A 22,213-nucleotide genomic window follows, 5' to 3' on the forward strand; every position below is an offset into this window, starting at 1 on the left:
AATCAAATCAAAAAGAAAATTAAAAGAATCGTTTTTGGCATTGGAAAACAAGCACAAATTTTTCCAATTCTGATTTCAATTAATCATCCCAACACTACTATATCTTTTTTTATAATTATATTTCAGCTTTTATTAATACGAATCCTTTAATTTATGAAGCTCGATATAACTACAGAGCATATAACAAATAAATGACAAAAGTCTATACTCCAAATTTCAAAATGTTGACTATTATACTGTTTATTTCTTTAAATTGACATAAAATCAAAAATAAACATAATATTTACATGAATGATTCTGCGCTATGAAACAGGTGCTGTTAAGAATTGTATATTTCGACAAATTTAAAAATAAACGGTAAGATGGTCAACATCTTGAAACTTGGAATATGAACTTTTCCATTTATTTATATATATATTTTAATTTTTTCAGATAGTTTATATGTAACTGTCTTTATTTTATTTATTTTTTTACAAAAAGTACTGTTGTAAAGTAGTTTATGAATTGTGAAATACAAATATGAAGAAATAATTGGGTGAAAATGATTCTATGGAGATCAACAATAAAAAAAAAATTATTTAACAATTTTAGCACTGGAAAAATCATGAAACAAGAAGCATTTGCATTCCAGTTTTGTTGATCTTTCTCGCATGAAAAACTGATCTTGTGTCCAACTCTGCTCTCATGGGGAGGCAAGTAAATAGAAATTCTCCTTAGCCATTTGGATAGCAACAAAGTGTAGTATCTGTTCTGATACTACACTTCATCTTTTCGATCATCAGTCGAAGTAAAAGAGAAATCTTTTTCGAATAAGGTAATTTTTATCTTGTATTCTGCTGCACACATTAAGATTTGACCTTGTGCCTAACCCGTTTTAAAGAAGCAAGTAAATAAAAAATATCATCAGCTCAACTACAGGTCGATTACACGATTCTATTCAATTAAGATAACATTGTGAGTCGTTTTGTAAATCAATCCCTAAACAAAGCCACCCTTGACTTCAACGACAAGCACATTTCCTCTAGGCCACCAGCAATTAACATAAATTGATGGAAAATTAGGTAATTATGAATGTCGTGTCAGCAGACTTCACAGTTGACAAAGTATTCAAAGACACAAAGTCGAAAAGATACGTTTTCGCAAAAGTCCTCCCCTTTTCTCTCTCTCTCTCTATATATATATATGTCTTAAGGACATGCATCTATAGTACTTTCGAATAAATATTAATTTTTATACACACTAGTGTTATATGCTTATGCAATCATATGTGTAAGAAGTGATAATTAAGAAATAGTTATTGCTGGTCGGGAGATTAGAACCAATCAACAAAGCTACCTTTGACTTCAAGAGTAAGCATATTTCCTCCAGACCACCAGCAATTAACTCATGAATGGAAGAAAATTAACCTATGAATGTCATGTCGGTGAACGTTTACAGTTGACAGAGTATTCAAAGACACAAAGTGGAAATGATATGTTTTTGCTAAAGTTCCTCTGCCCTCTCACTCTCTTTCTCTCTCTCTCTATATATATATAGAGAGAGAGAGAGAAAGATAGTGTGTGTTTGTGTGTATGTATGTTAGACTAAACAAAACCACCCTTGACTTCAACAAAAAGCATATATCCTCCAGACCACCAACAATTAACATATAAATTGACAGATATTAAATAATTATGAATGAAATCTCAGCAGACATTCACAGTTGACAGTTGAGTATTTCAAGATACAAAGTCAAAATGCTATGTTTTCGCTAAAGTTCCAGCACTCACTCTCTCTCTCTCTCTCTCTCTCTATACAAAAAAAGGCTTCCTTCAGTCTTGATAGACTATGAATACCCACTGTAATGGTGCCTGCGTGTGAAATTTTTGTGGCAAGAGTTGCGCAATCTTCAACCCCACCTCTCCTAAGTCAACATTGTTAAATACCAGTGGCAAGTGGAGGTTCAGGACGACTGGAAACAATGCCGAGATAAACGGAGAGCACATACAGCACTTAAAATTTCCAAATGGTCACCGATCTGGTACTCATGTGTTTTGATAGGAAAGAAGGCAGATTATGTTTCCCTGACGTAAAATCGGTTACGGGGTCGTTTGTCAGTAGTAAAACAGCAATAAACTGGAATGAAAACGATAAAAATGGTTTCTTAACTGGAAGAATTACTATTAAATGAAAAGTTTTTTTGTTTTTTGTTGCTTTCTGATAGCGTCCTTCATTTAATATTCCCAGTTGTTTTTTTTGTCTTTTTTGTCTAGTCAATATCAGGGGCAGATAACTCTGTGAAGATCAATAAATGCTTCAAAATGTCTCTTTGTAAAAAGGATAACTTTACAGTAGTTCTTTCCATTTAAATATCTATTTATTTATTAATAGATATGATCATCAGCGACCCTGCCGTTTAACAGCATTGGTGTCGATGGCTCTCCAATGTGGGTGGCTATCCATAACCCAAGAGAGCACAATTTTTTACAATAATCCCGTCCAATCGATCAAGTTGTCGTCCAAAGTGCATCCTGGTCAACCTTGCTTTTTCGATCCTGGCATTGTACCAGTTAATGACGACAAATATATCCCAAGATCACCGTTTGTCTTTTCATGAAAGTTTCCATCAGCATTCCTTTAGTGCATCCACATCTAGTCCACATTTCCTCGTTAGAAATGCAATCTTTCCAAACGATCCCTAACATTTGTGTCACAAACCAAATTTCTGCACTATTAATGCGTTTCTGCATTTTGAGGCAGATAGTCCAGCTTTCACAACCATTTAACAAGACAGACCAAACATTCATATAACTATTTCATTTACTCATATAAATTAATATACGAAAGTATAAATTTATGCGTAAACTTTAAGTATTTACTTCAACAGTGCTCAATACGTAGATAGAGCTAGTTAGTAAGTTATAACATATATATGGCGATTAAGCTACACTGAATATTCCGCGTTTCATCCACTCTAGGATTCTTCAGGCTTATGCAAAAATTTTGTGGTTGTATATATACACACACATCTTATATTAATATAATTAATTACGCTTCCCATTAATAAAATCTGTTATAAATTAGTTTGTAAGGCATAAGACACATGAAGAAATAATTGGATGAAAACGCTTCTATGTAGATCAACAATTTATTAACAATTTACAACAGAGAGAATGATAATGAAACATAAAAGTTTTAATTATCTGTCACTAAATGGGTGTTGCAAGCATCCGCCATTAAATCTTCAAGTTCTGTTACCGTCTGATCAATATAGATAACTCTGAGCAGTCAATCATGCATCAAAATATCCTTTGGCAAGGGAGATAACTTTAAGACGCAAGAGTTATTTCCCTTTAAACATTATCTTCAGAGATGGACTGGTTATAGTCAACTAACGTACTTCCTAACTTCCTGCATAGCGCTTCCAGAAGTGGTAATAAAGCAAATGAGTTCCGTCACTTTTATTGTTCGTCAGTATTTCTATTGTGAAGCGATTTATTAAAATAAAATAATAAAAAAAGACGATTAGTTTTTATTTACACTTTTAATAACAAAATTAAAAAATAAGTTTCTATTTTATTTGAAATTTTATAAGAAATATGTTTATGGAATTATAAAAATAAATTTTTTGTTTGAATTTATATAATAAATATATGCTTATTATGAAAGTTATAAAAAATAAAATTATTGAAATAAAAATAACAAAATATCAAACATCATAATGTATCCAATACATAATATTCCCAAAATAGTTGACTTTGATCCCCCCCCCACAGGAATTCTTGCAGATAACTAACTAATGGTGTTATTTTTTATCTGAATAATATTGTTAATTTTTATTGTATACTTTTCAATAATGTCCCTTTTTTCTATTTTATTTCAATAAATTGATTTACAATAGAAATACTAGAGAACAATAAAAGTGAAGGAACTGATTTGCCTCGTCACCGCTTCTGGTAGCAGCCACGCTGGAAGTTAGGAAGTATGTTAGCTGACTATAACCAATGGACTTTGTAATCCATCTAACAGATAAACCAAATAAAATTTGTTCATACACATACAAAAAAAAAAAAACAAGTTTTAAACAGAAATTAGAAAATCCAATAAAAAATAATATGAAGCATTGAAAAGAAAAAACATGTTAGTTGATTATAAATTTACAAATAAAAATAAATGTCAAAAAGAAATTGACTGCGGTAATCATTTTCCCATATGTCATTTAACCATTGTATGATGTGAATAGCAGACACAATTATTAATCAAATAAAGGAATAATTTTAATTGATGACAAAAAAAAAAAAAAAATAGGAAAGACCCATCTGGTTGTGCATTCATTTTTTTTTTTTGTGGACTGTTATCCTCATCTTCATAATTGTTATTGTTTCACCAAGTTTCGGCCTACTCATCCTCTCGTCTTCTTCAGGTGATTAACCATGACAGGATAGGAATATGCAGTGGATAGAGGTGTTGAGTCTCTACAGTTCCAAGTGAACATTGTCTGAAGATAGCGGTTTCAATCCTACCCAAAAGCAGACCAGAAGATTAGTTGGCAAAAACGTGGTGAGACGACAACTATGGAAGGCAGTAATTACTCGGGATACAGTTACAAGACTCAGCATTCTTATCCCATCATGGTTAATCACCTGAAGAAGGTCAGATTTTTTTTTTTTTTTTTTTTTTTTTACTCATGTTCACCCCTACATGGCATATCGCCACTTGGATGTAAGGGGCTACTATTTAGGAACATAAAGATTAACAAGATGTTGGTTTACATTACATTTAAACTTCTGCATATCAGTACAGTCAGAGAAGCAGATAGCAGGAAAGGAATTCCAAAGTCTAGCTGCCCAAGGGAAGAAACGATTAAAGTAGAAAGCTTTCTGGCATTTAGGGACCTCCATAGTGAAAGGGCGAGATTTTGTTGCTAAGCGGGTTTGTCATGGACATATACATGGAGGAGGCATAAGTGAAACAATTCCATTAAAATATTTGTAAAATGGGCACAGAGATGCAACATTGGAGCCTAGAAGTGGGACCTATTAGATTGAAAACTTTTTTGGACCCTATCCAAGAGGGAGAGGCTAGTGGTAGATGCACCAACCCAGATGTGGCAATGATACTCCATGCATGGGTGAATGGTGGCCATGTAAAGGTACAGGATACTCTCAGGTGTGAGTAGTCTTTTAGCTTGATAGAAGGAACCCACCTACTTTGCAGCAGCCTTCGCAATGTCCTCAATGTATTTGTTCCAGTTAATATTGTCCACAAATGTTCGGCTGAGGAGTTTGAAGGAAGAATTCTCAGGTAGGGTGTTATTTGTCATGGATATCGGTAGTTAGAAATGCGTCTTGTAATTGTTAAAGGAGAGCAGCTTATTTTTACTAGCATTAAATGTTACCATCCATTTGTGGTTTGGTTTGGGTTGTCTTGTTTTACGGCACATCAGCCCCTTTCGGATTATTTAATGCGAAATCCAGTTATTTTGTAAACAGTATTCATGTTGCATCCAGTTATTTTGTAAACAGTGTTCATGTTGCATCCAGTTATTTTGTAAACAGTGTTCATGTTGCATCCAGTTATTTTGTAAACAGTGTTCATGTTGCATCCAGTTATTTTGTAAACAGTGTTCATGTTGCATCCAGTTATTTTGTAAACAGTGTTCATGTTGCATCCAGTTATTTTGTAAACAGTGTTCATGTTGCATCCAGTTATTTTGTAAACAGTGTTCATGTTGCATCCAGTTATTTTGTAAACAGTGTTCATGTTGCATCCAGTTATTTTGTAAACAGTATTCATGTTGCATCCAGTTATTTTGTAAACAGTATTCATGTTGCATCCAGTTATTTTGTAAACAGTGTTCATGTTGCATCCAGTTATTTTGTAAACAGTGTTCATGTTGCATCCAGTTATTTTGTAAACAGTATTCATGTTGCATCCAGTTATTTTGTAAACAGTATTCATGTTGCATCCAGTTATTTTGTAAACAGTATTCATGTTGCATCCAGTTTTTTTGTAAACAGTATTCATGTTGCATCCAATTATTTTGTAAACAGTATTTATGTTGCATCCAGTTATTTTGTAACCAGTATTCATGTTGCATCCAGTTACTTTGTAAACAGTATTCATGTTGCATCCAGTTATTTTGCAAACAGTGTTCATGTTGCATCCAGTTATTTTGTAAACAGTATTCATGTTGCATCCAGTTATTTTGTAAACAGTATTCATGTTGCATCCAGTTATTTTGTAAACAGTATTCATGTTGCATCCAGTTATTTTGTAAACAGTATTCATGTTGCATCCAGTTTTTTTGTAGACAGTATTCATGTTGCATCCAGTTATTTTGTAAACAGTGTTCATGTTGCATCCAGTTATTTTGCAAACAGTATTCATGTTGCATCCAGTTATTTTGTAAACAGTATTCATGTTGCATCCAGTTATTTTGTAAACAGTGTTCATGTTGCATCCAGTTATTTTGTAAACAGTATTCATGTTGCATCCAGTTATTTTGTAAACAGTATTCATGTTGCATCCAGTTTTTTTGTAGACAGTATTCATGTTGCATCCAGTTTTTTTGTAGACAGTATTCATGCTGCATCCAGTTACTTTGTAAACAGTATTCATGTTGCATCCAGTTATTTTGCAAACAGTGTTCATGTTGCATCCAGTTATTTTGTAAACAGTATTCATGTTGCATCCAGTTACTTTGTAAACAGTATTCATGTTGCATCCAGTTATTTTGCAAACAGTGTTCATGTTGCATCCAGTTATTTTGCAAACAGTGTTCATGTTGCATCCAGTTATTTTGTAAACAGTATTCATGTTGCATCCAGTTATTTTGCAAACAGTGTTCATGTTGCATCCAGTTATTTTGTAAACAGTATTCATGTTGCATCCAGTTATTTTGTAAACAGTATTCATGTTGCATCCAGTTATTTTGTAAACAGTATTCATGTTGCATCCAGTTATTTTGTAAACAGTATTCATGTTGCATCCAGTTTTTTTGTAAACAGTATTCATGTTGCATCCAGTTATTTTGTAAACAGTATTCATGTTGCATCCAGTTATTTTGTAAACAGTATTCATGTTGCATCCAGTTATTTTGCAAACAGTATTCATGTTGCATCCAGTTTTTTTGTAAACAGTATTCATGTTGCATCCAGTTATTTTGTAAACAGTGTTCATGTTGCATCCAGTTATTTTGTAAACAGTATTCATGTTGCATCCAGTTATTTTGTTGAAGGTTTTTATTTTTTAAGCTCTTTGTATCTTCAATCACAAATTTGTAATGTTTGGTTGTTTTATAGTGGATTTTGTCGTTTTTGTTCCCTGCCCTGCAGGACATGAGTTTTGCAATGGGAGAGGAAAAAGGGTTATAGTATTAATATTTGTCACATTTTAAGTTAGGAAGCTCGTCAAGAAGTGGGGGATATAGAAAGAGAAAGGAGAAATGGGAAGAAGGAAAAAGGGGGGAAAGGTGGGTTATTGTTTTTGTTTTTGGAGAACATGATTACGTTTTGCTAACGGAAGTAGAAAAACAAAAAGCATCGATGTTAGGTGCATTTCGTCTCAGGAAACTAATATCTTCAGACAGCCTGATCCGGTAACACCAGTTCACAGTTCATTTGTGGCCCCATTCCACTACGGAGTGGACCGACACATGGTGAACCAACAACAACTATAAAGATAAGGATAATAATTCACAAAAAGAATGAATGCACAAATTATGAAACCTCATCTCAAAGGATTAAAAAAAAATTTTTTTGAATAATTTCATCTGGTTGGGTTTTATTTTCATAGCATATAAATACGTTTAACCCTTTATGACCTGAATTATGATGTAGCTGATTAAAAAAATACTTATTATTAATTTTAGTTTCAAGAGTAATGATACTATGATTGTTTTCAAACTGGAAAAATTATGAAGTTCAATAGTAAAACTATCATTGAGAAGTTTTGCATTTCATAAAATTACTTTGATTATTATCCATAATGCTTGAAAAAAAAAAAAAAAGAAAAAAAAAGTGTATTTATGACAACAAACAAAATCCTCCACTCTCTGAAACAGATGACGATATACTGAATGTAAGCAATGAACAGTTACAATCTGAAGGTATCTGGCATTTACCCAGATAAATACAAGGCGTGTTTGAATCAATTCTCACTTTATTTATGCCGTTATGTTCATTTATTTACGACTGAACAAATTAGTTCAACCAGGTCATAAAGGATAAAGGAAATTAGGATTCTGGACAATACCGAGTAACCCTGTTAGTTTAAAATCAAGTTTTAAATATTTTCCTAAAATTATGTTAAATTCTGAAAAACAAGCTTAAGTGCAGCAACAAGTAATTGTGCCTTTTTTTGTCGTGATTTTTTTGTTGTGCCAAATTTGGTTGCAAATAAATAGTAAAATCGAGTGTCACATTCGTTCTGACCAGTTGCCTGTCAATAGTTCTACACCCACATTGCAAAATTAAAAAACATTTTGCATTTTACATATCCGTCATTTCACTTTTTTTTTCTTTTTTCTTTTTTTTTTTTTTTAAATTTTCTTCCTTTGAAAATTGTAATGCTAGGTATGGGGCAGCCAAACCAGCTGCCAACATTGCCCTGCTTTTTATTGAAACCAACCGAGAGCTCTTTTTAGTATCCTCGCCGTTCCCTTAAGCGCAATTGTCTGGATCTCTTTTGCACTTGGTTCAACAGGAATATTAGTTAGGTAGGACTTCAGGTTCTTCTTCATAAGCCCTGTGGCACCTATAATAATTGGTATGATTGATATCTCCCTAAGATTCCAGTTTCATTTCATATCACACATGAGACCTTGGTATTTGGTCTGTTTCTCCCTTTCAGCTCTGTTCAGACCTCCATCATTAAGAACACTCACTTCAACCAAGGTTGAAACTCTCTCTGACTTATTCCATATAACTATGTCAGGTTTCACAGCAGCATTTTCAAGGTAGGTGGCTGTAGGGATTACATGGTCATAATGTATGGTATATGATCTGAATTATGATGTAATTAAAAAAATATTTATTGTTAATTTTAGTTTAAAGAGCCATGATACTATGATTGCTTTCAAACTGGAAAAAAGTATATTTCAATAGAAAATACTGAACTAATACGTATAAGGCGTGTTTGAATCAATTCCCACTTTATTTATGTTGTTATATTCATTTATTTACAACTGAACGAATTAGTTCAACCAGGTCATAAAGGGTTAATTTTTTTTTTTAGTAGAAACAAAACGACAAGTTTCTGTTAAGTAACAATCAAATCAGTATTAATAAATAGAAACAATTTTGCTCGATGACAAAAAAGTTATTCCATAGAGTTTATTTTTATGGTATAGCAAAGCTTTTAGGCAAATTAAATTCTCGGACAATATCAGAATAACTCTGCTAGCTTAAAATCACATTTTAAATACTTTTCCAAAACGTTTGTTAGATTTTGAACCGTATTTGATGACGTTCACACAGCATCATGCTCAATGCTTAAATCAAGGTAAAAACGATTAGAATGTTTAAATCCTCTCATAATATTCTTCTCCATTCAACTGAAAACCCACTAATCTCATTCACCTTTATTCTTGAGTGGCTTCTGGCCTTGATAAGTGTTGGAACATTAGTAAAAAACATTTCTCATAAACTGTTCTGATAAGTAATCAAACGATATCCATTCTTTGCAATCATTGTCAATCCTCTCATAATATTCTTCATCATTCTACTGAAAATCAACTAATCCCATTAACCCTTAAAAACAGTTATTTCATTGAGTTTATTTTTATTTTCATGGCCTATCGATACTTTTAGGGAAATTAGGATCCCAGGTGATGCCAGTCAGCCCTGCTAGTTTAAAATAAAGTCTTTAAATATTTCCTCCAAACAACACCATGCTCAATGCCAGGTTAAATTGCGAACAAAACGGTTAGAATGTTTCAGAATTTTTTTTTAGATGATAATCGATAGTTATTCAGACGACTATTCTCATCTTGGTTGTGTTGTTTGCAACGTTTCAACCAACTCAATGCAACCTCCAAATTTATTCAGATGTTGAAATGTGAAAATTGTAAGCAAGATGAGGATAGCAATTGAAATCATCAAAGTAACAAAAAGGGTTAGAAAGTTTTTGGTTTTTTTTGTTGCTGTTGGGGGACAAAACACAGGAAAACACAAAACCTTGTAAAACTACATGCATGTCACCTCGAAACAAAAAAATTTCAGGTGGGTACAAATCTTACCTTAACAAATACTTCCTCATTTCTTTCTATTCTCTAAATAAGAACGCAGGTACGAATAGTGAATAAAGATCAGAAATAATCAATATTTTACGTCAAAAAACGTAAAAAGGAAAAAAAAAAAAAAAAAAAAAAAAGAAAAAAAGGAAGGGAATAAATAAGAAAGAAAAAATTTTTTAATTAAAAACAAACATATAATAAACAAAATTAAAAAATAAAAAAAAGGCTATATATTCTTTAGGACAATGAAATATTTTTATCATTTTTTTTTTTTTTTTTTTTTTTAAACATTTTCACTCCAAACAAGGCATATTGCCACTGATGTAGGGGGCTACTATCAGGGACATAAGTTACAGGGGTACTATGTGGGGTGTTGGGCAGCAAGATGTTTGTTCACATTACACTTGAACTTCTGCATGTCAGTAAAGTTGGGGAAGCAGGCACCTGAACGGGAGTTCCAAAGTCTAGCAGTTCTGAGGAAGAAACTACTGTAGTAGAAAGCTTTCTTACATATAGGGATCTATACTGTGTAGGGATGGGATTTAGCTGCTAGTCGGGTTTGTCGGAAGTATTTACGTCGAGGGGGTACAAGTGCTTGCAGTTCGTCAGAGCATTTACCATTAAAATACATGTAGAACAGCCAGACGGAATGCAACTTTTAACTCCCAACACAATCCTCTACTTGCATAAGAGCCAAATACATCCTAAAATTGAGCACTGTTGCCGTATCTTGGCAGAAGCTGCTTGGAGCACCTAATCCTACCTTGACAAAATTCAAAACCAGCTTCAAAACCTAGTAGAGGATTTTTTTTTTGTATCCCACAAATTCTTTCCCACCTGTCTCTACTCTAACGTTATTTTCATAGCAAGTGCTCGCCTGAGCTTCAATCTATAGTTCCCCCTTCATCAAACTTTCACAAAAAAACACTCGTCTATCTACAACAACTATCAACAGTTTTCCCTACTTTATATCTGTGCTTAAATCTAAACACAGATTCCATGAACAAAAGAGGCTCTGATGAGGGTCATTCACACACTTATATTGAGTAATCATTCTATTTTCGTTTGTATTTCTACTTTTTAAATGATATTTCAACCGATTACCTATTTTAATATTAATTTAATCTTTTGTAAGTTTTTTTATTTTAATAATTCTTCTTCTTCCCCAATTTATTTATTTAATTGATTTTTTTTTTTTTTTTTTTTTTTTTTTTTACACAGAGATCACCACTTATCAAGGCCCGGAAGCCACTCAGGGATAAGGGTTATTGCAAGTACATTACGTTAGTGAGGAGATTTGATGAAGTGTTTACTTAAGGGGGCAGTTCATTAGGAATTTGTTAACATTAGGCTTGAAGACATCCAAGTTGTAGTCCGGAGGGAAGCAGGCAGACGGAACAGAGTTCCACAGGCGTGCAGTTCTAAGAAAGAAGCTTTGTTCATGATTTATTTCCAAATACTAATCCACCCCTTCCAATTCTAGTTTATACTCATGTGCTTGATTGTTTATTCCACAATCTACGATAGTTTCATGCAAACTTTGTTTACATTCTACAATCTACTGATTAATTAATGCTTAACATTTTATTTCTTCAGAAGGAACTCTGATTGAAAGGTTAATTTAAAGATTATTAATTAAAATTTATTTTCATCCCATACTGGTTATGGCAATAATTTAAATTTTATCTTTTCAATTCTTATCATTATCCAAGTATTTTATTTTAATTTTTTTTATCTTCCCTTTTTTTTTTTATCATCCATAAAATCCTTACATTCAAAGGGAGGCAACTCTATTAATTTAATTCTAGACTTATAATTCTAACGGCATCTTTTTTTAAAACAATCACAGTTCAATTTCTCACTTAGTTTTCTTCAATTTTATATTTTGGTAAAATTTATTTTAATCTATTCTAATTTTCATGTTATCGAAATTATCCAGGTGTTATTTTATTTTCCATAACTATTATTAAAATAAAAATTACAATCACTTATCAAGGCCCAGAAGCCACTCGGGGATAAGGGTTATTGTGTGTACAGTAATCAATGGGATAGTATCATAGTAATCGTTAGTATCGGAGATTTGATAAAGTGCCTTAATTAAGGGGCAGTTCACCAGGAATTTGTTTATGTTGGACTTGAAGACATCCAGGTTGTAGTCAGGTGGGAAACAGGCAAATGGAAGAGAGTTCCACAGGCGTGCACTTCTAAGAAAGAAGCTTTATTCATGGAATCTACGCTTTGGTTTTGGCACAGATAAAGAATGGGGAAAATTTTTGACAGTGGTTTCAGTTAGACGGGTGTTTATCATGAAAGATTGGCAAGGGGGAACAGAGATTGGAGCTCAGACGAGCAGTTGCCATGGAAGTAACGATAAGACAAAGACAGGCTCGCAACATCTCTTCTGTGGGAGAGAGGCTGCAGGGAAGAGAAAAGGGCATCCCCACTAAGCCTATTTTGTACTCTGTCAAGGCAGGATAGGCTGTTTTTAGCAGTTCCTGCCCAGATGTGGCAGCAGTACTCCATCCTTGGATTTATTTGGCTTTTATATAGATAGAGAATTGCATTATCAGTGAGATATCTTCTGGAGCGGTAGAAGGATCCTACCATTTTTCCAGCGACCTTGGCAACAGACTTGATGTACGTGTTCCATTTCAGGTCAGGAGTAATGTTCAATCCCAGAAGCTTATCAAAACATAGAGCCTCCCCTAGACGAGAGCCATCGATTTCAATTGATACCAGATGGGGATCAGAGCATTGATGATGTAAAGATAGGAGCTTGGTTTTAGATGCATTAAAAGTAACCAGCCACTTCTTCCCCCACTGTACCATGCGCTCAAGATCAGAGTAGAGAAAATCAGAGAGACGGCCTTAGATGTGTTGCCATAGATGGTCGTGTCCTATTTAAGTTATAATCATTTTAGTTTCTATATGTTAAGTTGATGATCTAATAATTAAATTATTTATTGCACCATTTTAAAATTTTTAAATAAAAAACTATTCAATTTAAGCATTCTGTTTCCGCACATTTTAACCTCAACACGTTCTGTAAATTTTTCCTTTTTTTAAATTTATTTAAATCAGGTTATAATGATAACAGGAATTTATTTCAATGAAAGCAGCTTTGTATAACATCTAACTTTTTGCTTAAAATTTCCTCTTTAGAATTCTCCATGTGATATGCTTCAAGTAAACATGGATTACATCTTTTTGATTTACACGGTTTATACTTTCCAGCTTTATCTACTATTGACCATTTTAATTAAAATCCTTTCATATTCTTACATGGTTCCCTAACCTAATCATCTAATGCAGTTGTGTTTCTCTTCTTATTTTTAATATTTATTTTTGTTCTATCCTTGTTTCTATTATTATCCTCATCCCTATTTGGTTCATTTTCTGATCCAATTTTAAAAGATGCAACATGGTTTCAGTATCTGTCCTTAAGCAAACATCCAGTTTCCCTCGAAATATATCTTTTTACGACTATCCACCTTAACTTCACATTTGTATACAATTTCAGAAATTAAGCAACTGTCCTCCAATGGACATTCGTTAGGTATTCTGCAGTTACATTTTCTCTCCAAATTTAGTTCACCTGATTTAATCACTATTTTGTTTATTTTACCATTATTAGAAACTACTATAGTGTTACCTAGACTGGCAGCGGTTGAGAATTAAAGTTAAACTGTGTTTTAAAATTGTTCAAACAGTTATGAAACAACTGTAATGCAAAGAAACAAGATTTTCTCATTTTATATTTTGTTGTCTTGATTTTTGCAAAAATATTTATATTTATATATATATATATATATATATATATATATATATATATATATATATATATATGTCTGTGTGTGTGTGTGTGTATGTATATAAATAAAATATTTGCTTCTCACCATGGTTTCAAAGCAATTTGTTTATTCAAAATTTTTAATTTTAATAATGATGCTTCTAAGAACTTTTGCCAATTCTTATAACACTAAAAGCGAACACACGCTTAAAAAAGCTCAAACTGGAGAGTTTTTTTTTTCAATAGTGCAAATGTCAACATCAGTACAGCTTTGATAAAAGGACACAGACAAAATAAGTCTTACATTCTCCGAGAATGAAAATTTCACGAAAAAATATATTTTGAGTTTATAAAAGAAAAAAAAAAACGAGTTATTTTTTTCTTTAATAGAAAATTTGAATCTTCGCATGGCTTCCAAACAGTTTATCTGTTTATTCAAAAGTTATATACATGCATATATGTGTATATGGGAAAAATATGCCTATTCAATTATATTTCACACTTTATACCAATCCTATAATTTATGAAGTCTGATGTATGTAAAATGTTTTTTTTTTACACAGGCATCACCACATTATCAAGGCCAAGAGGCCACTCAAAGATAAGGGTTAAAGAGTGTACAGTTGAAATTGGACAATGTAGTAATCATTAGTAATGAAAATTCGGTAAATTTGTTAACTTATATGGAACGGCTCATCAAGAATTTATTTACGTTAGACTTGAAGACAACCATATTGTACCCAGTCAGAAAGCAGGAAAACGGAAGACAATTCCACAGGTGTGCAGTTCTAAGAAAGAAGCTTTGTTCATGGAATCTACGTTTAGGTTTAGGTACAGATAAAGAGTGGGGGGAATTATTGATAGTGTTTTCAGCTAGACGAGTGTTTCTTGTGAAAGTTTGGCGAGGGGGAACCATAGATTGAAGCTCAGTTGAACACTTTCCATGAAAATAACGATACATCAGAGACAAGCTCGCAACATCTCTTCTGTGAGATAGAGGTGGCAGGGAAGAGAAAAGGACATCTCCTACGAGGCTATGAAGTCTATTTTGAACTCTATCAAGGCAGGACAAGTTCTTTCTAGCAGCTCCTGCCCAGATGTGGCAACAGTATTCCATCCTTGGACGTACTTGAGACCTCCTGAAGATGAGAGCCATTCATTTCAATTGATACCAGATGTGGATCAGAATGTTGATGATGTAAAGAGAGAAGCTTGGTTTTAGATGCATTAAAAGTAACCAGCCACTCCTTTCCCCATTGTACCATGTGCTCAAGATCAGAGGAGAGAGAATCAGAGAGAACTTGGTCGTTTACTGTCTTAGATGTGCTACCATAAATAATTACGACAAAAAGTCTATATTCCAGACTTTTTGTCATATATATATATATATATATATATATAATGCTCTCTCAATATGTTTAATGCTTTGCAGCCGTCGTCCAGGGCTTCTCTCATTACCAGTGATAGACTTCGGTCATCTAAACACTGTATTAATTCCGCAAAGACAGTTGCGTTCTTTTCAATGAATTCGGGGTCGTTTCTGTTTTCAGGTTGTGTTTGTAGTACTTTGTGTAGCTTTTGGATTCATAGATATTCTAGAAATTTAACTTGCCACAATTCGAATTTTGATTCGGATCCACTGAAATAAAGACGCACACTGGGCACATAACCTCTAGAAGTGTAAGCCATTTCGAGTTTCAGATGGTTCGCTGTTACACACAAATCCTGGGAGGTGACTTGTTTGTAGTAGACAGTTCCACAGAACAAAATATTCTTACCGTGTCGAAACCCGGGAAAAGAACATGTGAAATTGCTCCAGAAAAGGTTTAATATTTATGAAGCAATTCTGGTTTCTGATTGGTTGGTAGCAGAACGTGAATTAATTTGATTTGTCAGTTCTTAGCAGCATCGTTTATAAATAGAATCGTCCGACTGTGTGGGATCATACCCCATTATACCCCAAAATATTGCAACATACATATATATATATATATATATATATATATATATATATATATATATATATACTAGCTGGCCACCCAGCATTGCCCGGTCGTACAATATGCTTTAACATGATATTTTAATTTATGCAAATTGCGTATGTATTACTATGGAAGCAGTCCTCTATGGATTTTTATATATCACAAGGAATAATTTGCCTGGTGGACTAATTCGTAATAAAATAAAAAATAATAATAATAATAATAATGCTATTCATCAAATTCCATCTGTGTTTGTTTACAATATCACATCAGCTGATATTTGGGCTTGATGATAAATGCCCTGGAAAAGTCACTTCTGATTAATGTTTAGTTTTAAAATATGCAAACAAAGAAATGATTTGTGGTGATTTTAAATGGTACCTCTTCTTTTATCGTAAACTGAACTCCTTAATAAAAAAAAAATTAAACTAAAATGGTGAGGTACACTTGGGCTTGAACAGGGTATCATTTGATCTGTAGTCGAATGCTCTACCACTAAGCTATATTTCCAGATGATAATAAATCTGTTGTTTTTTTTAAGAAGAAATAATTTGCTAAAAATTTTATTCTCTCCCTCGGTTGGTGTAATGTAAAATATTCCCCTGTAAAAATTCTTTTTTATCTAGAAGAAAGAAAGGCTGTTTTTAAGATCAGATTTTTCCGATTTTCGATACTTATCAGATGAATTTCTGTACAAAACATATCTAAGAACACTGCCAGACCTTTAAATTATCTTTGTGTGAAATTTGCAAAAGATAAGCTTAGTCGTTTCGGAACCTATGAAGAAAGAACACACACACACAAAGTGACTTTATATATATATATATATATATATATATAAAAGTGAACGTGTCTGTGTGTGGACATCTTCCTACGCAATAACCCGATCAATTTTAAGTCTACAGACTCGAAATTTGATATACAGGATACTGAGATTTGAGAAAATCTTTGTGATCGGTTTTCGGACAGAAATTTGGCTGTTAAGGGGTCAAAGTTCAATGATTTGATCTTTGAGAACTCTACCAAACTCCTCTGCCAATTTTGGGTCTAAACACTTGAAATTTTAGATGTAGGTTCCTTGGACATGGATCTAACTTAATAACTTGATTTGAGCCCAAAACAATAAATGTTAAGGGGTTATAATAGGGGTCAAAGTTAAAAAATTTGACCTCTGCGGTCTCTACCAAATTACTCAGACAATTTCTGGTTTAAACATTTGAAATTTTACATAAAGAGTATTTAGAGATAGGGCAAGCTTTTTAATCAGTTTGGGTCGAAAATTTTTAGTTACCAATATATAAATGTATGTATGTTTGCATGTCTGCCTAAAACTTTCGACAGAGGCGACGGATTTTACCAAGATCAGTATCGTTTTGAAGTTCGACCTTTCAGATGACAATTGTCGAAAAATTGGCTAAAAACATTAATATCTTCACCTTCAACTGGGCACTTTTCTACAGGGGGAGGGGGTCACTTTTTTCGCCAATATTTTTTAAAGTCATCCTCTTCTTTCGATTGTCTTGCCTTAATTTAAACCTACATCACTTCTGGTTTTGCGGTGGTCGTAACAGCAAAGACGTCACGTTTTTTTTCACGTTCTTTTCCTCCTTCGCGGTACAGGTTCGAGCCTGCCTTCCTCCTACGGCTTTTTCTTTTTGTTTTTGCTCAACATACCCATGCAAACACCCAGGCAATGCCGGGCTGAAATGCTAGTATATACATATACACATGGAGAGTGAGAGAAGTAAAAAAATAGAGGGGAGGTAGAAAAAGAAAGTAAAAGTTACAATCCTGTTGGTGGTCAGTGAAATCTGTAGATTAATTTGTTTCGTCGCATATATATTTTTGTAAAGGTCAAAAAACAATCAAAGTGAGCCGAACAGAGTGGACGTGGGGTTAACGACAACTAAGATGCCACTCCGCCCTCCTCCACTGCCACTGGATGTAATTTGAGATCACACATGCAAGACTGCTTATCAAAAAAGAAAACAGACGTTCATTACTTACCTTGATTTGAAAGGTGGAATGTAAATCTCCAAGCGTTCGCCAGAATTCAATATCATCAGTATTTTGTTTGACGACAAAAATTTCTGCTTTATTCTTGCGTTCATTCTTATTAATCTTTTCCGCGATCAATCTAAAAACCCAGCAAATAAACAAAATTAATAATGAAGTAAACGTATAGAAATAGAAGCTGCGGAAAACAAATTCATCATCATCATCATCTTATTCAGTTTAATGTCCTTTTTACAAGATGGTAGGCGTTGGATACCTTTAAGAAATTGACTTCTAAACTCACCTATCTCTGGCCAGGTCTTTATTTTATCTTTCAATTCCATCTTTATCATTTCCTCCCATGTTTTCCTTAGCTATTTTTGATTTACTGGACTTCTTACTTCAACTGTTCCACATCTAACCCAAGAATTCATTCATTCTATAAATATGACCATACCATCAAAGTCTACTCTTCTGCACACATCTCTCTAAACTGATTTAATCTTCCTTGGAGGTCATCAGAACTAAACATGTCTTTGTGATCCTCATTACACATCCATCGTATCATTTTCATACAATATCTCTTCATGCAACACATGTCTTCAAGTTTCACTTCCATATGTCATCACACTAATTATAAAACAAAAAAAATTGCATATATCCCTCATAATATTTTTCATCTTTCAACTGACAATCCATTTATCTCATAAACCTTCATTCTTGAGTTGCTTTCGGCCTTGGTAAGTGGTTACTCAATAGTAAAAAATGTGTTTCTGAATTTTGGAGATAATAAATTAAACTAACTTCTAAGCTAAATTATATTTGGCCAAGTCTTTATTTATCCCTCTTTCTCTCAAGTCCATTAATATTGCTTCCTCCCATGTTTTGCTTGGACTTAATTTTCCTACATCTATAATGCTTTAACTGTGTCGCTACATATCAAACCTTGCACCCGTACATTGTCTGAGACTTTGTCACAAAGGAACAAACAAAAAAAGAAACAAACAAAAAAAAGAAACGAACAAACAAATAAAAAAAGAAACAAACAAAAAAAGGAACGAACAAACAAACAAAAAAAGGAAAGAAATAAAAATCCAACTCAGCATTTTTTTGAAATGCAAATGAAAAACATTTATTCATGGTTCTTCCAACAATAACGCATTTCATTATTTTTCAAAACTCTTTTTGTAAACACTGTTTACAATGTTCTGCCATATAGCACGTGCTTTTTTAAAGTCTCTCTCCCCACCACCTTACGGCAGTACTTTCTCAACCTCGTATTCACATGTCCATCATCCCTGACACACACTTTGCTTCTCCTCTTGACCACGTGGTGCATTTTTTATTTTTCCTTTTCTCCCCACCTTTTTTTTTTTTTTTCTTTCTTAGGCCTGGAGGATAAGGATTAATGATTGTACAGACGGTAGTCAATGAGAAAATATAATAGTAATTGTTAGTCGTGGAAATTGGATTACTTAAGAGGATGGCTCATGAAGAACTTGTTCATGTTGGACTTGCATATTGTAGTCATTGGAAAGCAGGAAAATGGAAAAAGCGTTCCACAGGCATGCAGTTCTAAGAAAAAAACTTTGTTCATGGAATCTACCTTTAGGATTAAGGACAAATAAAAAATTGGGAGGGGGGTATTGATAGTGGTTTCAGCTAGATGAATGTTTTTCTTGAAAATAAGGCCAGGGGGGACCATAGATTGGAGCTCAAGCATTTGCCATGAAAATAACGATAAAGCAGAGACAGGCTCGCAACGTCTCTTCTGTGGGAAAGAGATTGAAGGGAAGAGAAAAGAGCATCTCTTATTAGGTTATGAAGTCTATTTTGAACTCTAGGATAAGGTCTTTCTAGCAGCTCCTGCCCAGATGTGGCAACAGTACGCCATCCTTGGACAAACTTGACTTTTATTTTTCTTTCCGTGATATCAGCACACACTTTCCAATTTGCATATGTGCTAAGAAGGCTGCTGCTACTAATATTTTTGTTAGTCAGCTATCATACGGCTGCTGCTGCTGATTTTATCACATGCATGCTACGTTACATCTTTTCCTCTCATGTTTTCATCATCGGTTTAACGTCCTTTTTACATGTTGGCATATATTGGACAAATTTTAAAAAATGGCTTCCAAATTAACTTATTTCTGGCTAGGTCCATTTTTATCACTTCCATGTTTTATTTCGCCTTCCCCATCATTGTGGTGTATCCACCCTACAGATAATAAAACTCTTCTATATAGTTATCATTTTAAAGACGGGAAGAATATTTCTGTTGCCAGTTAACACACGTTATGCTCGAGTCTTGCACTCGAGTCAGTCGGACTGACATATACCCACAGTCTTTACTTGTTATATTTGCTTTTCTGTTTAATATTTTGTTTTCACAAACTAACGAGTTAGGTCTTTTTTCTGGACTTTTATGGGATGACAACACCTCTGTAAACTGACCCTGCTATCTCAACTGTTGTGCATCTACTACATCCATTCTTTTATCATAAAAAGTATAACGTCCAGCTGACATGCTGGCATGGGTTGAATGGCTTGAAGAAATTAACTTCCACACTAACCTATCTCTGGCCTGGTCTTTATTTATCCCTATTTCTCTCAAGTTCATTCTAATCATCTTCTCTCGGTTTCCTTGGCCTTCCCCTGTAAACAGAACTTGCTTCTTCAACTGCTCTACATCTACTAACATAAGAACTCTCATCCATTCTTTCAACGTAGCCACATCATCAACGCCTGCACACATCTTCCGATATTGCTTAGATTTAATCTTCCTCTGAGATCATCAGATCTAAGCCTCTCTTTAAGATTCACATTACACATTCATTATATCATTTCACTTCATGCAACGCATATCTTTAACCCTCACTCACCAAGTTTTACTTCCATACATCAGTACACTGGATGCACAGTTCTACAGTCCATGTAAAACACTTTTGGATATCCATGATGTTCGTCCATCGCTAGCGAAGATGATCGCGATTATACAATTGTTATGTGGGTTTGAAGATGGCTTGTTAAACTTATTTGAGCTCTGAAGTATTTTGCGCATGCTGAACACCCGTGCGATAATTCTGTACCAGAGATGCTGACTGTTGGTATTTATTTGCTCCCCCACCGAACAAATTAGGCACAAGGCCATTTTTTATTGTGCACCAGAGATGCTGACTGTTCTGTCTATTCTAATATCACATTTCCTCTTCACTGCATTCAGATTCAGCAATTGTAGCCCCGCCAGGAACATCGGTCTTGGGTTAGTTTTCCCACGAGTTTGAATACAAACTGAACTGTTTGAGAGAGACCTTCAACTTGTGCTTGAACCGTTTCCGCCGTCCTGTTGCAGGTATTTTCTTTTTGGACAGTTCACTGTAAAGTAGCTATTTTGGGAACCTTGAATCAGGCATACAGCATATATGACCTGCCCAACGAACCTGGCACTGTAGTAACATGGTTTGTATTAATGAAAGGTTTGACTGGGTTAAAACCTCTGTGTCTGATATCTTGTCCATACAGTGCAGTTAACAACTGAGAAATCAAAAACAAAATATACAATAAATAATTTTTACCAAATGCAATAAAATTTTATTTTCTATCTGAACTTTGAAAACTTGAAAGTGTCAAAACTGATTTTAAGATTTATTATTCCTGTATAATAAAAAAAAAAAAACGGTTGATTGATAAGAAAAAAAAAGAAAAGCGGTAGGGCCCCTACCCTCACTCCAAATGCTAAAATCTTATAGAAATGACTCACCTTGTCTTTGTCCGTGTGACTCCTTTAGCTTTCTTGCCTTCCCAGATGAAAATTTTAAGGCCAGAATCAAACAGGAACACAAAACGTGGGTCAAGAGAACTAGCAGTGGCATCACACTGAAACAAAAAAAAAAAATGGCAATAATTTAAAAATTTAATCTTGGTGGTTTGAAAATGTTAAAAACGGGATTTTCAACATTAGGTTAAACTAAGTACTAGAATGGAAAATTCCAGAAGTTAAAAATTCATTTTTGTTGTAGATTATTGCCCTTGAATAAGAACTCACCGGTGTCTGAATAACTATTATTATTACATTTCTGAATTTTGGAGATGAGGATTGGTTATTTGTATTATTTGTATTCTTCAGACTACAGTTCTCATCTCAAGCGTCATTTTCACAACATTTCACTCTATGTAACCTCTGACCTTCTTCAGGTATCTCTTGTTGAACTTGGGAATGTTTCTGTTGAA

General features: G+C 33.7%; 2 protein-coding genes across 3 annotated transcripts in view; one reads left to right on the plus strand and one right to left on the minus strand.

Moving 5' to 3' along the window:
- The window catches only part of LOC145266298 (protein flightless-1 homolog), a 146,948-nt gene that overhangs the window by 61,899 nt on the left and 62,836 nt on the right, over positions 1 to 22,213 (minus strand). Inside the window, exons 20-22 of one of the 2 annotated variants that reach the window (XM_080121847.1) lie at positions 21,744 to 21,859; positions 17,996 to 18,125; positions 10,220 to 10,252 (exon numbers count right to left, since the gene is read on the minus strand). In XM_080121847.1, coding sequence (XP_079977973.1) covers positions 10,220 to 10,252; positions 17,996 to 18,125; positions 21,744 to 21,859 — 279 coding nt within the window. The remainder of the gene's footprint in view (positions 1 to 10,219; positions 10,253 to 17,995; positions 18,126 to 21,743; positions 21,860 to 22,213) is intronic. The other variant, XM_080121848.1, reaches the window with a different exon arrangement.
- Positions 1,068 to 9,033, plus strand: LOC145266707 (uncharacterized). The gene is made up of 4 exons (XM_080122630.1): positions 1,068 to 1,103; positions 5,670 to 6,031; positions 6,099 to 7,219; positions 9,029 to 9,033. The coding sequence occupies exons 1-4, from the start codon at positions 1,068 to 1,070 to the stop codon at positions 9,031 to 9,033; spliced, it is 1,524 nt and encodes a 507-aa protein (XP_079978756.1).

The sequence above is a fragment of the Euprymna scolopes genome, chromosome 41 (genome assembly GCF_053919585.1).
Source record: "Euprymna scolopes isolate OS-2025 chromosome 41, ASM5391958v1, whole genome shotgun sequence".
NCBI classification, from domain to species: domain Eukaryota; kingdom Metazoa; phylum Mollusca; class Cephalopoda; order Sepiida; family Sepiolidae; genus Euprymna; species Euprymna scolopes.